The 16,247-nt window shown below is 40.6% G+C and overlaps 1 protein-coding gene across 19 annotated transcripts in view; it reads right to left on the bottom strand.

The window, feature by feature from the left end:
- The window catches only part of SCMH1 (Scm polycomb group protein homolog 1), a 214,210-nt gene that overhangs the window by 15,579 nt on the left and 182,384 nt on the right, over positions 1–16,247 (bottom strand). For all 19 annotated transcript variants that reach the window (XM_065915217.1, XM_065915264.1, XM_065915236.1 and 16 more), the window contains one exon: positions 1,487–1,687. In XM_065915217.1, the coding sequence (XP_065771289.1) occupies positions 1,487–1,687 (201 nt within the window). The remainder of the gene's footprint in view (positions 1–1,486; positions 1,688–16,247) is intronic.

Raw genomic sequence — 16,247 nt, 5'->3', positions numbered from 1 at the left:
TGTACAATCTCATCTGGATAAGGGCAACTCGAATCGGCAACATTCATTTCTTTTTTTTTAAAACCCCTTATTTATTTCTATTTAAAACATATGCATATAATCCCTGGGCTTCCCTTGTGGCTCAGATTGTAAAGAATCTGCCTACAGTGCAGGAGATTAGTGTTCAGTCCCTGGATCCTGAAGATTCTGGAGAAGGGAATCCCTAACAAGCAAAAGGCTTCTGTATCCGTCTCTGAGGGCAGCAAGGAAATGTGGAGATAGGTCACTCTCAGGAATCAATCTAGGGGACAGAAAGAACCCTAGAGAAGGTGTGGGTGACAGTCACTAAGGGAAGGTGGTAAAGATGGCTGGGTCCCTGCAGACTGCAGCATGGAAGCAAAGGAGAGGCCAGGCAGAGGCCTTAGCCTCACAAGGAAAGAAAGGCTTGATTTCCCATGCAGTTTTCAGCCATTTCTAGTGACTCTTTCCCTGCCTGTCCCCATCCTCTGAGCAGTCAATTAATTACTCTGTGTCCAGGCTCCCACACCACCCTGCATGCATTTCTCACATATTATAACACTTCCCATGGTTAGTTGTGAGCTAGTCCTTCTTTTCTGTCAGGGCACAGCCTAAGCATGTCATCGTCTTTTCTTCCCTTCTCCTGGCCAGTGTCTGTAATAACCTCTCACATGGAGTCAGGGCTCAATGAATGTCTGCTGAAAGAACCCATTTGTGATATTTATGGGGTCTTCCATGTCAGCTGGGTTTCCTGAGGCTGGATATTGACTAGTTAGAGGGCAGGGGAAGGAGATTATTGAGTAGTGCATAATTAAGGTTAAAAGGCTCCAGGTCAAGTCTTCATAGGTTTGGTGGGTAAAGATGGGGTTTTTGGACTCAGGAAAACTGAAACAGAACCAGGACACAGCAGAAGTGACTGTTTTCAGTGAAAACAAACAACCAAAGCAAAAAAAACCACACATTGTGCAACTGACTCAAACTCCCATAGCAGGAAAGAGAGGACTGATTCTTCCCACTCTGCCCCAGGACTCAACTCCCCTGTATTGGGGCTGGCTGAGGACTGGGCAGCTAAGGGGTCAAAAGAATGAGAGAAGACTTCTGTGGTTCCCTGAAGCCAGCTGGGAGGCTGGGGCAGTCTGGAGAAACTCTCCTGTTGCCCGAATACAGCCCCCTCTGGAATTTTTCTTCTGAAGCATTTTTAAAGCAACATACTTGCATATTTTCTGCATGCGAGAGGCTTGGTAGGTAGACAGGAGGGAGTCTCTTTAGAGACTGGGGTTAAGCAGATTCTACATGGGTATTCTACTTGACAGCGATATGCAGAAGACCCCAAGAACTCTGGGAGTTGAAATGAGGACTCTGAGGAATGGAATACTTTCATTCCAGAGCCTACTGGTGTGAAGTAAAAACCAGGAGGCCTTGCTAGAAGTCAACTAGTTGCAAAGGCCTGCCTCTTTGGCTAGAAGCCATACCAGACCAGAGTGCTTACCTGAGATAACTGCACCACCGTGGCCCTGCTTGAGGAAGCTGAAGACAGTTTTCTGGTGATAAGCACAGTCGATGCAAGCCTGCACAGCCTGCTGCAACACCACGGAGGCTCGGGCTGGCCCAAAGTGGTCAGGGAGCTGCTGGACCTTCTTCTTATCTAAGTGGGGGCCTGTGCTGCCATTCTTGTTCAAGTAAATACAAACTGCAGGAGACAGAGAATCAAAGCAGTTTAAAGAATTTCAGAGTAGAGAAGTCGGAGAACAGAGCTCTCTTCGTCTTTCCTACCCTGGGCTCTGGCCTCTACAGGACTCCCAGCTGCTGAGCTGGTGAAACACTGTGGGAGGGGGTACAGGGTGACTATGCCCAGCTGCTGCCAGCCCAAATGCATGACCACAGGCTCTGGGAACGCAGCCTGCTGGGAGAACAGCCCAGACCAGCCAAGGCACAGACCTTGCACTTTGTCTTCTTTACACTGAAAAGAAAATCCAAGCAATTTTCCAGATGGATGTACTTTCATTTTCAGTTCTTGGCTGCTTTACATATTCTTGGTATCTCTCACAAGCTCTGTGTACCGAGTTGTGGGGCTATGGCAATAATAGCACGAGTGTGCTTGTGTGTGCCTGGCCTTGGACCTAGAGTGGTTAAATCACCAGTTACTTCCCTTGCTTTCCATTCTAGGCCTTAAGAGTCCCTTTGTTATCTTCTACATCAAGACTTAGGCTCAAAGATAGTACTGAAAATAGAAAAAAATTAGAATAAAGAAAAACATGCAAAGGGCCTGAGGGGCCCATCTGTGTATTTGTTTCAGTCATTTCTCCTGTCAAGATAGCTGGGCACCCCCCCACTGCAACCCCCCACCTGGCACTGTGCTGCGAGGGGAAAAGCAGGGTGAGCACGGAAGAAAGAGACAGAGCTCCCCAGAGCTGCTTCTCTTGGCCTGCCGAGAAGACTCATGTGCCTGACCAGCTACAGCATTCTTTTTGCTGATCTGACTTCTAAGGCTTTCACTTGAGTAGGGGGTACTCTGCTTCTTCACACTGTCCTGGCTCACTAACTGAATGGCAGGAGGGAAAAAAGTCTCTTTTGTTGTTAAAGGCAAAAAGATAAAAGTAGTAGCTGTGTGGGCTATGGATGGACTGGTGTCCTCTCTGGGCCTCAGGTCTGCCGCCCACATCAAAGAGGGGCTGAGCTAGACACTCTCTGAGGACTCTTTCACCTTCATCATTCTAATTCTAAGGGGAAGCAAGATGGAGAGAAGAAAATGGAGAGAAGCAGGATGTGGAAAGTGATAGATGAAGAAGAAAGACAGGAAAAAAAAAAAGGGTAAACAAGAGGAATTGAAATATACATTTAACTCTTTTCTCTCTTAAAACCACAAAAATGAGCCAGATAACAAGAAAGGAGACAACTTAAAACTCTGGAAGCTGGGAAGCAGAGTGGCAAAGTAGCAATTGGCTGAGCAGACCTAAGAAAGCTGAATCTTTAACCAAGAGTGGGGAATGATGAGAGCCAAGCTGTTCCATCCTATAAGTCACAAAAGGCCCAAGAATGGGCAGGGGCTCCTGCGGGTGGGTATGACGGAAGATTTAATAGAAGAAGAATTGGCTTACGTCTGTTAAGAAATGGTTAGTATTTCCATGTCATAATATGACTCTTTCACTGAATGCAAGACAGACAAAAATGAAGGAACTCAAAGAGATAAAGAGTAATAAAAATAAGTGAAATGTATGTCTGTGGAAAGATACTTATCAGAATGTTCAAAGCCGGGTTGTCATATTAGCCTCAAACTATAACCAACCCAAATGTCCATCAACGAGAGAACAGATATACAAATTGTGTATGAATATTTATTTGTTGGAATACACTTGGCAGTAAAAAAAAAATGAACTATTGATAGAATGCTTCTCAAAAACATTATTCTGAGTAAAAGAAACAATACAAAATAGTACACACAGTCTGATTCCATTTATATATTAAGTTCAGTTCAGTTTAGTCACTCAGTCGAGTCCAACTCTTGGTGACCCCATGAATCACAGTATACCAGGCCTCCCTGTCCATCACCAACTCCTGAAGTCCACCCAAATCCATGTCCATTGAGTCGGTGATGCCATCTAACCATCTCATCCTCTGCCGTCCCCTTCTCCTCCTGCCTTCAAACTTCCCCAGCATCAGGGTCTTTTCCAGTGAGTCAGCTCTTCACATCAGGTGGCCAAAGTACTGGAGTTTCACCTTCAACATCAGTCCTTCCAATGAACACCCAGAACTGATTTTCTTTAGGATGGACTGGTTGGATCTCCTTGCAGTCCAAGGGACTCTCAAGAGTCTTCTACAATACCACAGTTCAAAAGCATCAATTCTTTGGCACTCAGTTTTCTTTATAGTCCAACTCTCACATCCATACATGACTACTGGAAAAACCACAGCCTTGACTAGATGAACCTTTGTTGACAAAGTAATGTCTCTGCTTTTTAATATGCTGTCTAGTTTGGTCATAACTTTCCTTCCAAGGAGTAAGCGTCTTTTAATTTCATGGCTGTAATCCCCATCTGCAGTGATTTTGGAGTCCCAAAAAATAAAGTCAGCCACTATTTCCCCATCTATTTGCCATGAAGTGATGGGACCAGATGCCATGATCTTAGTTTTCTGAATGTTGAGCTTTAAGCCAACTTTTTCACTTTCCTCTTTCACTTTCATGAAGAGGCTCTTTAGTTCTTCTTCACTTTCTGCCATAAAGGTGGTGTCATCTGCATGTTAAGTTCAGAAACAAGAAAGTCTAGTCTATAGTGACAGAAATTGGAATAAAGGTGAGCGTGAAGACTGACTTTAAGGAGGCATGAGGTAACTTCCAGGGGGTGGCAGAAGTGACTCTTAGCTTGACTGGGGCTGTGGCTACATGAGTACTTACATTAATTAAAGCTCAAATTATATATAAAGATATGTACATTTCACTGTATGTAAATTTTACTGGCAGTTTCCATTTCTTCTTGGGACATTCACTCTTGGAACCTAACTACCACGTGTGAGCAGGCAAAGACTGTGGTGGAAGTGGATCCTCCAGTCCTGGTCAAGCCACCACAGCTGACACTGCAGGGAAGAGAGACCAGCTGCTGCCTCCCAGCACTGCCCACATTGTTGTTGTAAGCCGTGAAGTTCTGTAGTGTTTGTTATGTAGCAGAAGGCTGCTGGAGCAGACTGTGGTACCAGAAACAGGGCGCTGCAGTAACAAAAGCCCAACACACACGACACTGGCTTTGGGACTGGGAAGCAGAAAGAAGCATAAAAGATCACAGAAAGATTATGAGTGAAGTTGAGAGGGTCTTGTATAGAAGCCTGTAAAAGGTTGGGGTCCAAACGATTCTGTTCATTTTGTATCATCTCTGGCCCTCTTAGCCTGAGATGGTAATGCTTCCACCAGAATGAAACTTGGGTGGAAGTTTCCACGAATACTACTGAGATTTATTTCTTTAGTGAAAAGCCACAGTCACAAATCTTTTGAAGACAAGCCTTTCTCTACTTTGGGCTTCCTCATAGCTGCTATTAGACAATGCCCTGAAGATTTTTTAAAAATTCTACTGTTTAAGGAAGAGAATCTCTGAGCCTTGCTCTTGAGATTTTCAGAGGGCCTTTTGGTCTCAAACAGTCTGTGAAACAGTCTTAAATCATTCTGACATCTTAACCAAAGATTTTTATTGTCCCATTCTGGTTTTGACCCTTTCTTAACTAAGGATTATTTGCTTCTGGAGAGACTGGAAATGAGAAACATTTCCATATTGTGAGTCCTGGTCTTTAAAATTTTTAAATTTTTTTTAAGTTCATCTCTCTCATCTTACATTTTATCACAGGCAGTGAGAAGTCAGGTGGTACTTCATTACTTTGTCTGGAAATCTAGTATTTCACTGAGTTCATCAGGAACATTTTCTAGTTCCATGTTTGTGCAGGTAACAGTGTTATCACACTTTCCATCACTACCTAGCAGGTATCCCCCATCCTCCATCTTTCAATGAGACTTTCCTCTTTCCTTTAAGCCCACATTGACAGCCTCTTTGAGATCTTTTTGGTTTCAATTCTCAAGTTTCTAAGAGAATCATTCTGGCAGTAGTATTGCCAGCTTGGACTGAGATGGTACAAAACAAAAGAATTCTTTGGATTCACAACCTTTTACAATCAGGAAGAAGACTGAGAAGGCAATCTCAGCTTTCCTATAGAAAAAGAAGGATGACTCAGAGGACAAAACCAAAAAGCCATGGAAACAACTTCCAGAAAGTACTGGATCTAATCAAGGAATTGGCAACATATGCCCACCTGGATTTTAGAATTTCTACATACCAGTGACTGCGTGTGCCTCCAGTTTTTTTTTGCCCTTTTAACAAGTGTATCTATAAGTTATTATGCCTATCCCACCACTGTATGCAGGTTACGTGTGGAGCAGATAACACATTTCTTTAGGTCACAGGTCTTCAGTTTGAGAAGAAACTGTACCTGAGAGGTCCCATTTGCCTGGATCTGATGGTGAGATCCTAGATCTGAAGTTTGACGCTGTGAAGGGATGAGACCTTTAATGGGGAATCTTGCAAGGGGAAGAATGCATTTTCCAAGTGGGAAAAATAACTTACATCCAGAGAGTGGACTGAGGTGGTTTTAAAATATGGTCCAAAATTCTTTGACTCTTCTCCCATCAAGATAAGGGGTCTATTCCCATTCTCTTGAATCTGGGCTTTGACTGCTTGATTGGTAGAATGTGGTAGAAACGACACACTGTAATTTTTGGGCTCAAGCCTTAAGAAAATGATAGCCTCCACTTCCTGTCTCCTGAGGACATTTGCTCTTCGAACTCAGTCACCCTGGAAGGGGAAGCCCACGCCACCTGCTGGAGACCTCTGTGGAGAGGGGAATCCACAGCCAGCGCCAATTCTGTTAGCTGTATGAGTGAATCATCTTGGAAATGGATCCTGCTGAGCCACCTAAACTCATACCAAATGGAAGAGAGACAAGTTTTCTCTGCTGTAATTTTAATATGGCTGAATATACTGATATTATCTTCTCTAGCTATAGAAAGGTTCTGTGCTTTTTCTCTCTTTTTAAAAAAAAATGTATGCATTTGGATGTGTTGGGTCTTAGCTGCATCACTGAGGATATGTCCAGTTGGCACATGGGCTCCGGAGTGTGCAGGCTCAGTACTTGTAGTGCCAGGCTGAGCTGCCCTGTGGCATGTGGGATCTTAGTTCCCCAGCCAGGGATTAAACCGTGTCCCCTGCATTGCAAGGCAGATTCTTAACCACTGGACCACCAGGGAAGTTTAAATACTTTCTGTTTTACCCTCCCACCTCCCTGTCCACCTGATCCCTCTGGGTCTTCCCAGTGCACCAGGCCCAAGCACTTGTCTCATGCATCCAACCTGGGCTGGTGATCTGTTTCACCCTAGATAATATACATGTTTCGATGCTGTTCTCTCGAAACATCCCACCCTCGCCTTCTGTAAATCCATGGCTGATTCATGTCAGTGTATGACAAAAACCACTATAATATTGTAAAGTAATTAGCCTCCACCTAATAAAAATAAATGGAAAAATAAATAAATAAAATTTTGATAGTAAAAAATAATAATACATAGGCATGTATAATTTACAATATCTCTTAGATATTCAAAGAAAGTTTTAAGAAATAAATTCCACTAAGAAAAAAAATAAATACTTTGTTTTATAATTTATGCTTATTATCTTATTTTAAAAATATTTCCCAATCTTAAGGTCATAAAGATATTTTTGCATACTGTCATGCTTTGTTTCGGGGTTTCCCTGGTGGCTCAGATGGCAAAGAATCCACCTGCAATGCAGGAGACCTGGGTTCGATCCCTGGGTTGGTAAGATCCCCTGGAGGAGGGCATGGCAACCACTCTAGTATTCATGCCTGGAGAATCCCCAAGGACAAAGGAGCCTGGCAGACTACAGTCCATGGGGTTGCAAAGAGTCAGACACAACTAAGCACAGCACATGCTTTGGTTTTCTACTACATCTATGAAATTGGAATTTGAGGCTGTAAAAAAAAAAAAATTCAGAGAAGGTTCCAGCATGGAGCGTGGAACTAGCCACTTCATCTTGACAGTAAGTAAAAAGCTGAACAAACTGAAAAATCCTTTTTAAATCCATCAGAAAAGTGAGGTCACAGGACAAACTGCTGCCCCCATCAAGTGTGAAGAGACAGACTGATGAATACAGAGAATCACAGTTTACTAAAAAGAAACTTGCACAGAAACTAGTGCAGAGGTAGGAAAATCTAAACTACAATTGATGAATTGCTGGAAGCTCAGTGTGAACAAGTCTCAGAGTGAAAAATTTCAGGGGGATCCACTCATGGGGTGGGGGGGCATCCCACACTTCTGTGAGTTTTACCTCCAGAAGCTCAACAGGTTCTCACAGTGAATATCGGAGAAAAATCCCCTCATGCTTCCAGCAGGGGTAGGGAGGAAAAGGAGCCATTTAAAGGTATGCCAGAGCATTCTGTCCTTTTTAACAAGGTCTACCCTCAGGAGAATTATTTTACCAGAGTTTAACCTGCTGGGGTTTGAACCTACCTGGGGGAAGGGGAATATCCAAGTCTAGCCCCCTCCAGCCATCTTGTCCCATCTAAGGGGAGTTGAGGGGAACTAAGAAGCACTGGTGAAGTTCAAAGTCCAAGAGCACAGCCTCACCGAAAGACTGAGACCTAATCATAAGACTATAGAATACCTCTCCTCCTGCATACCTTACCTCTATATTACCAAAGGCCTATTTACAACAATTCCTTTTACCCAGTACATTATACCTGGCTATCAGGAAGAAGTTACAATGCAAAAAATGCAGTCTGAAGAGACAGACCAAGTATCAAAAGTAGACTCAGTTATGGCAGGGATGTTGGAATTATTAGATAAAAATTTTAAAACAACTACAAATATTATGCTAACAGTTGTAATAAATAAAGCAGAGAGCATGCAAAACAGATGGGCAATATATGCAGAAAGATGGAAATTCTAAGAAAAATAAAAAAGCAATGCTAGAGATAAAAAAAACACTGAAATAGAAATGAAAAATGCCTTTGATGGGCTTATTAGGAGATTGGACACAGTAAAGAATTGCTGAACTTGAGGACATCTCAACAGAAACTTCTAAAATGGAAAAGCAAAGAAAAAAGAAGACTGAAAAAAGAACCCACCCAGAATAGACTGGGTTTCCAAGAACTGTGGGACATACAAAAGGAGTAACATATACATAATGGGAAGATCAGAAGGAGAAGAGAGAAAGGAATAGAAGGAATATTTGAAGGCCAAATTAAAGCCAGACACTAAAGCACAGATCCAGGAAGGACAGAGAACACCAAACAGGATACATGACCAAAAATACTACATCTAGGCATATTACATTCAAAATGCAGAAAAGCAAAGATATAAAATCTTGAAAGATTTCAGAGGAAAAACCCATCTTATCTGCAGAGGAGCAACAATAAATGATTACATCTTTAGAAGCCATGTGAGCAAGAAGAGAATGGAGTGAGATATTTAAAGGGTTGAGAGAAAATACCTATCAACTTAGAATTCTGTACCTTGAAAGGTTAAAGAGAAAGAGAAAAAAACCCTTTCTCGGACAAAGAAAAACTGAAGGAGTTTGTTGCCTCTAGATCTGCCTTGTAAGAAATGTTAATGGAACTCTCTAGATAGAAGGAAAATAACATAGGTCAGAAACTTGGATCTACAGAAAGAAGAGCAGGAGAAGGAGCAGGGGAAGGCAAAATAAGAACTTACTTTTCTCATTCTTAATTGATCTAACAGATGGATGCTTGGTTGCTCAGTCATGTCCAACTCTTTGCCATCCCATGGACTGTAGCCTGCCAGGCTCCTTGGTCCATGGGGATTCTCCAGGCAAGAATACTGGAGTGGGTTGCCATTCAGATGTTCCCAACCCAGGGATCGAACCCAAGTCTCCCGCATTGTGGGCAGATTCTTTACCTCCTGAGCCATCAGGGAAGCCCAAGAATACTGGAATGAGTAGCCTATCCCTTCTCCAGGGGAACTTCCCAATCCAGGAACAGAATTTGGGGTCTTCTGTATTGCAGGTGGATTCTTTACCAGTTGAGCTATGCAGGAAGCTCAATATAACAGATAAGATATTTGTTCAAAATAAAAATAGCAACAATGTATTAGATCATGTATGTTTGCATGTATATGTATATATACATGCTTATGTATACTTATCCCTAAGTGAAGTGAATGATAGTAATCATACAAAGGATGGAAAGAAGGAATTAGGATTTTTATATCTGTGAAGTGGTATAGTGTTACTTGAAAGTAGACTTAGATTACTTATGTATATCACAAACTTGAGGGTAATCATTTTAAAAAGTAAAAAAGAAGTAAAAATGATATGCTAAGAAAGTAGAAAGAATGGAATCATACAAAATGCTCGATTAAAAACCATGAAAGGCAGAAAAATAGTGGAAGACAAAAATAGGACAAAGTACAAGGGTAAAAAAATAAAAAACTGTAATAAATATGGTAGATATTTATCCAATTGTATCAATAAACATTTTAGTCAATGATCTAAAAATACATCAGTTAAAAGAAAGAGATTCTCAAACTGAATCAAGAAATGAGACCCAACTTCATGTTGTTTAAAAGAAACCAACTTTAAATATAAAGACACATATAGGTTAAAGATAAAGGGATGGAGAACGGTATGCCATGCTAACACTAATCAAAGGAAAGTAGAAGTAGCTATATTAATTTCAGACAGAGCAGATTTCAGAGCAAGGAAAGTTTTCAGATAAAGAGGGGTATTACATGATAGCAAAGGTCAAATAAGCCAAGAAGACATATTGATTCTTACTGTGTATGCCTCTAACAACAAAATGTGGGAGACAAAAATTGACAGAGAAACAGATGAATTTTTCCTCCTTGCAGGAGAAATTGATGAATCCATTATTATGGATGGAGATCTTGATATGTCCTCTATCAGAAATGAACATATTCAGCAGGCAGGAGGACACAGTTGAACTCAAAAGTACCATCAGTCAACTGGATATAATTGATATTAGAGGCTATTTCACCCAACAACAGCAGAACACATATTCTTCTCAAGTTCACATCAAACACTCACCAACGCATAGAAAGCACTATACAGTGCAAGGGATTCTGCAGGTCAGCATACCGAAATGGGTAGCTGTGCCCTTCTCCAGGGGGTCTTCCCAACCCAGGGACCGAACCCAGGTCTCCCACATGGCCAGCTGAGCCACAGGGGAAGCCCAAGAATACTGGAGTGGGTAACCTATCCTCCAGTGGATCTTCCTGACTCAGGAATCAAACCAGAGTCTTCTGCATTGCAGGGGGGTTCTTTACCAGCTGAGCTACCAGGGAAGCCCAAAACATACCTTAACAAATTAAAAAAACATAAATCATACAATATGTATGCTCTTAGATGACAATGGAATTAAACAAAAAATCAGAAACAGAAAGATAAGTGAAAAATCCCTAAATACTTGGTGTTTAAAGAACACGTTTCTAAATATCACATGGGTCAAATTAGAAATCTCAAGAGAAATTTAAAGATATTTTGAACTAAATGAACATGAAAACATAACTTATCAAAATTTGTGGGATATAGCCAAAGCAGTGAATAGAGGGAAATTTATAGCACTGAATGCATACATTATAAAAGAACAAAGACCTAAAGTCAATAATCTAAGCTTCCACTTTATGAAATTAGAAAAAGAAGAGAAAACTAAATCCAAATAAGCAGAAGAAAAGAAAGTAAAAATTAGAGTACAAATCAATGAATTGAAAATTATAAGTCAACAGAGAAAAATCAATGAAACAAAAGGTTGAAAGCGAAAGTGTTAGTTGCTTAGTTGTGTCTATCTCTTTGTGACCCCATGGCCTGTGGCCTGCCAGGCTCCTCTGTCCATGGAATTTTTCAGGCAAGAATACTGGAGTGGGTAGCCATTCCCTTCTCCAGGGGATCTTCCAGACCCAAGGACTGAACACAGGTCTCCTGCATTGCAGGCAGATTCTTTAGTGTCAGAGCCAGCAGGGAAGCCCAAAACCAAAGGTTGGTTCCTTGAAAATATCAATAAAACCAATAAGCCTTTAGACATGCTAATAAGAAAAGAGAGATGACACAAATTACTAATATCAGACATTGAAAGAGATGGATCACTACATGAATCACTACAGATCCATGGTCATTAAAAGGTACTATGACTAATTTTATGCTGACAAACTTGATATCAAGATGAAATGGACCCATTTGTTTATTTTTGCTTTTATTTCCAATATTCTGGGAGGTGGGTCATAGAAGATCTTGCTGTGATTTATGTCGGAGAGTGTTTTGCCTATGTTCTCCTCTAGGAGTTTTATAGTTTCTGGTCTTACATTTAGATCTTTAATCCATTTTGAGTTTATTTTTGTGTATGGTGTTAGAAAGTGTTCTAGTTTCATTCTTTTACAAGTGGTTGACCAGTTTTCCCAGCACCACTTGTTAAAGAGATTGTCTTTTTTCCATTGTATATCCTTGCCTCCTTTGTCAAAGATGAGGTGACCATAGGTTCGTGGATTTATCTCTGGGCTTTCTATTCTGTTCCATTGATCTATATTTCTGTCTTTGTGCCAGTACCATACTGTCTTGATGACTGTGGCTTTGTAGTAGAGTCTGAAGTCAGGCAGGTTGATTCCTCCAGTTCCATTCTTCTTTCTCAAGATTACTTTGGCTATTCGAGGTTTTTTGTATTTCCATACAAATTGTGAAATTATTTGTTCTAGTTCTGTGAAAAATACCGTTGGTAGCTTGATAGGGATTGCATTGAATCTATAGATTGCTTTGGGTAGAATAGCCATTTTGACAATATTGATAAAAGCTTTTGCACAACAAAGGAAACTATAAGTAAGGTGAAAAGACAGCCCTCAGATTGGGAGAAAATAATAACAAATGAGGAAACAGACAAAGGATTAATCTCAAAAATATACAAGCAACTCCTGAAGCTCAATTCCAGAAAAATAAACGACCCAATCAAAAAATGGGCCAAAGAACTAAACAGACATTTCTCCAAAGAAGACATACAGATGGCTAACAAACACATGAAAAGATGCTCAACATCACTCATCATCAGAGAAATGCAAATCAAAACCACAATGAGGTACCATTACACGCCAGTCAGGATGGCTGCTATCCAAAAGTCTACAAGCAATAAATGCTGGAGAGGGTGTGGAGAAAAGGGAACCCTCTTACACTGTTGGTGGGAATGCAAACTAGTACAGCCACTATGGAAAACAGTGTGGAGATTTCTTAAAAAACTGGAAATAGAACTGCCATATGACCCAGCAATACCACTTCTAGGCATACACACTGAGGAATCCAGATCTGAAAGAGACACGTGCACCCCAATGTTCATCGCAGCACTGTTTATAATAGCCAGGACATGGAAGCAACCCAGATGCCCATCAACAGATGAATGGATAAGGAAGCTGTGGTACATATACACCATGGAATATTACTCAGCCGTTAAAAAGAATTCATTTGAATCAGTTCTAATGAGATGGATGAAACTGGAGCCCATTATACAGAGTGAAGTAAGCCAGAAAGATAAAGAACATTACAGTATACTAACACATATATACGGAATTTAGATAGATGGTGGCGATAACCCTATATGCAAAACAGAAAAAGAGACACAGAAGTACAGAACAGACTTTTGAACTCTGGGGGAGAACGTGAGGGTGGGATGTTTTGAAAGAACAGCATGTATACTATCTATGGTGAAACGGACCACCAGCCCAGGTGGGATACATGAGTCAGGTGCTCGGGCCTGGTGCACTGGGAGGACCCTGAGGAGTCGGGTGGAGAGGGAGGTGGGAGGGGGGATCGGGATGGGGAATACGTGTAACTATATGGCTGATTCATGCCAATGTATGACAAAACCCACTGAAATGTTGTAAAGTGATTGGCCTCCAACTAATAAAATAATATTTAAAAAAAAAAAAAAAAAAGATGAAATGGACCAATTTGGTGAAAGACACATTCTACCAAAACTCACACAAAAAGAAAAAGACATTCTGAATAGGCCTATATTTTTTGAAACTGAATCAATAATTAATAACCCTCCAAAATAGAAAGTACTTGGCTCAGATGGGAGTTACTGGTGAATTCTACCAAACATTAAAAAAAAATACATTCTACCAATTCTCTAAAATCTCTTTCAGAAGATAGAAGCAGAAAGAGTACCTCTTAGCTCATTTATGAGGCCAGCATTACCCCACCATCAAAACGAAACAACTTCACAAGAAAATTACAGACCAATATCTCTCATGAACACAGAGGCAAAAATCCTCAACAAAAATATGAGCAAACTGAATTCAACAACATACAAAATGAATTATACACTAAAATCAAATGGATTTTATCTCATGTATGTATTTCCAAACTCTTCATTTGAAAATCAGTGTAATCCATCCCATCAAGAAGCTCAAGGAGAAATATCACATATCAACAGATGCAGAAAAAACATTTGGCAAAAAGTCAAAGACCCATTTATGATGGAAACTCTCAGCAAACTAGGAAGAGAGGAGAACTTCCTCAACTTCATAAAGAATGTCAACAAAAACCCCACAGCCATACTTAAACAGTGAAAAACTAGAAGTTTTCCCACTAAGCCCAGGAACAAGGTAAGGATGTTCCCTCTTACCACAGTTTTTAACCCTGTACTCAAAAGTCCTAACTAATGTGATAGGATGAGAAAAGGAAATAAAAGATACACAGTTTGGGAAGGAAGAAATAAAACTTCCTTTTGTCTGCAGATGACATGATCGTCTATGGAGAGAATGCAAAAATAATTCACAGAACTAATAAACAGTTGTAACAAGATTGCAGGGTATAAATATACAAAAGTCAATCCTTTCTTATAAAACAGTAATGAATAAGTGTAATTTGAAATTAAAAACAATACCATTTACCTTGTAGCACCTTCAAAAATAAAATACTTATGTATAAATCTAGCAATATGTACAAGATTTCTATGAGGAAAACTATAAAACTCCAATGAGTAAAATAATAATAAAAAACCTAAATAAATGGAGAGATATCCCCATGTTCATGGATAGGAAGACTCAATATTGTTGAGATGCCCATTCTTCTCAACTTGATCTATAGATTCAAGGCAATCCCAATTCAAATCCCAGCAAGTTATTTTGTGGCTATCAACAAACTGCTTCTGAAGTTTATATGCAGAGGGAAAAACCCTGAATAGCCAACACAATACTGAAGGGGAAGAACAAAGTTGGAGGACTGGTACTACCTAACTTCAAGACAGTATGGTATTGGTGAGTTGTGTTCACTTCAGTCGCTCAGTCATATTCGACACTTTGCCACCCCATGGACTGCAGCATGCTAGGCTTCCCTGTCCAGTACCAACTCCTGGAGCTTGCTCAAATTCATGTCCATTGAGTCGGTGACGCCATCCAACTATCTCATCCTCTGTTGTTCCCTTTTCCTCCTGCCTTCAATCTTTCCCAGGGTCTTTTCCAATCAATCAGTTCTTCGCATCAGGTGGCCAAAGTATTGAAGCTTCAGCTTCAGCATCAATCCTTCTAATGAATATTTAGGACTGATTTCCTTTAGGACTGGCTGGTTTGATCTCTTTGCAGCCCATGGGACACTCAAGAGTCTTCTCGATCACCACTGTTCAAAAGCATCAAAACTTCAGCACTCAGCTTTCTTTATGGTCCAACTCACACATCTATACATGACTACCAGAAAAACAATAACTTTGACTAGACAGACCTTTGTCAGGAAAGTAATGTCTCCGTTTTTTAATATGCTGTCTAGGTGGGTCAGAGCTTTTCTTCCAAGGGGCAAGTGTCTTTTAAAAAGTTACATGGCTGCAGTCACTATCTGCAGTGATACTGGAGCCTGAGAAAACAAAGTCTGTCCCTTTTTTCCACTGTTTCCCCATTTATTTGCCATGAAGTGATGGAACCAGATGCCATGACCTTCGTTTTTTGAATGTTGAGTTTTTTTTTTTTTTTTTTTTTTTTTTTTTTTTAATATTATTTTATTAGTTGGAGGCCAATCACTTTACAACATTTCAGTGGGTTTTGTCATACATTGACATGAATCAGCCATATAGTTACATGTATTCCCCATCCCGATCCCCCCTCCCACCTCCCTCCCCACCCGACTCCTCAGGGTCCTCCCAGTGCACCAGGCCCGAGCACCTGACTCATGTATCCCACCTGGGCTGGTGGTCCGTTTCACCATAGATAATATACATGCTGTTCTTTCAAAACATCCCACCCTCACGTTCTCCCCCAGAGTTCAAAAGTCTGTTCTGTATTTCTGTGTCTCTTTTTCTGTTTTGCATATAGGGTTATCGCCACCATCTATCTAAATTCCGTATATATGTGTTAGTATACTGTAATGTTCTTTATCTTTCTGACTTACTTCACTCTGTATAATGGGCTCCAGTTTCATCCATCTCATTAGAACTGATTCAAATGAATTCTTTTTAACGGCTGAGTAATATTCCATGGTGTATATGTACCACAGCTTCCTTATCCATTCATCTGCTGATGGGCATCTTTTAACCCAGCTTTTTCACTCTCCTCTTTCACTTTCATCAAGAGACTCTTTAGTTCCTCTTTGCTTTCTGCCATTACATTGATGTCATATGCATATCTGAGGTTATTGATATTTCTCCCGGCACTCTTGATTCCAGCTTGTGCGTCATCCAGCCCAGCATTTTGTATT

This window comes from Muntiacus reevesi, chromosome 1, assembly GCF_963930625.1.
Source record: "Muntiacus reevesi chromosome 1, mMunRee1.1, whole genome shotgun sequence".
Classification (NCBI taxonomy): Eukaryota; Metazoa; Chordata; class Mammalia; order Artiodactyla; family Cervidae; genus Muntiacus; species Muntiacus reevesi.
This window is presented reverse-complemented; position numbering and strand designations above follow the sequence as displayed.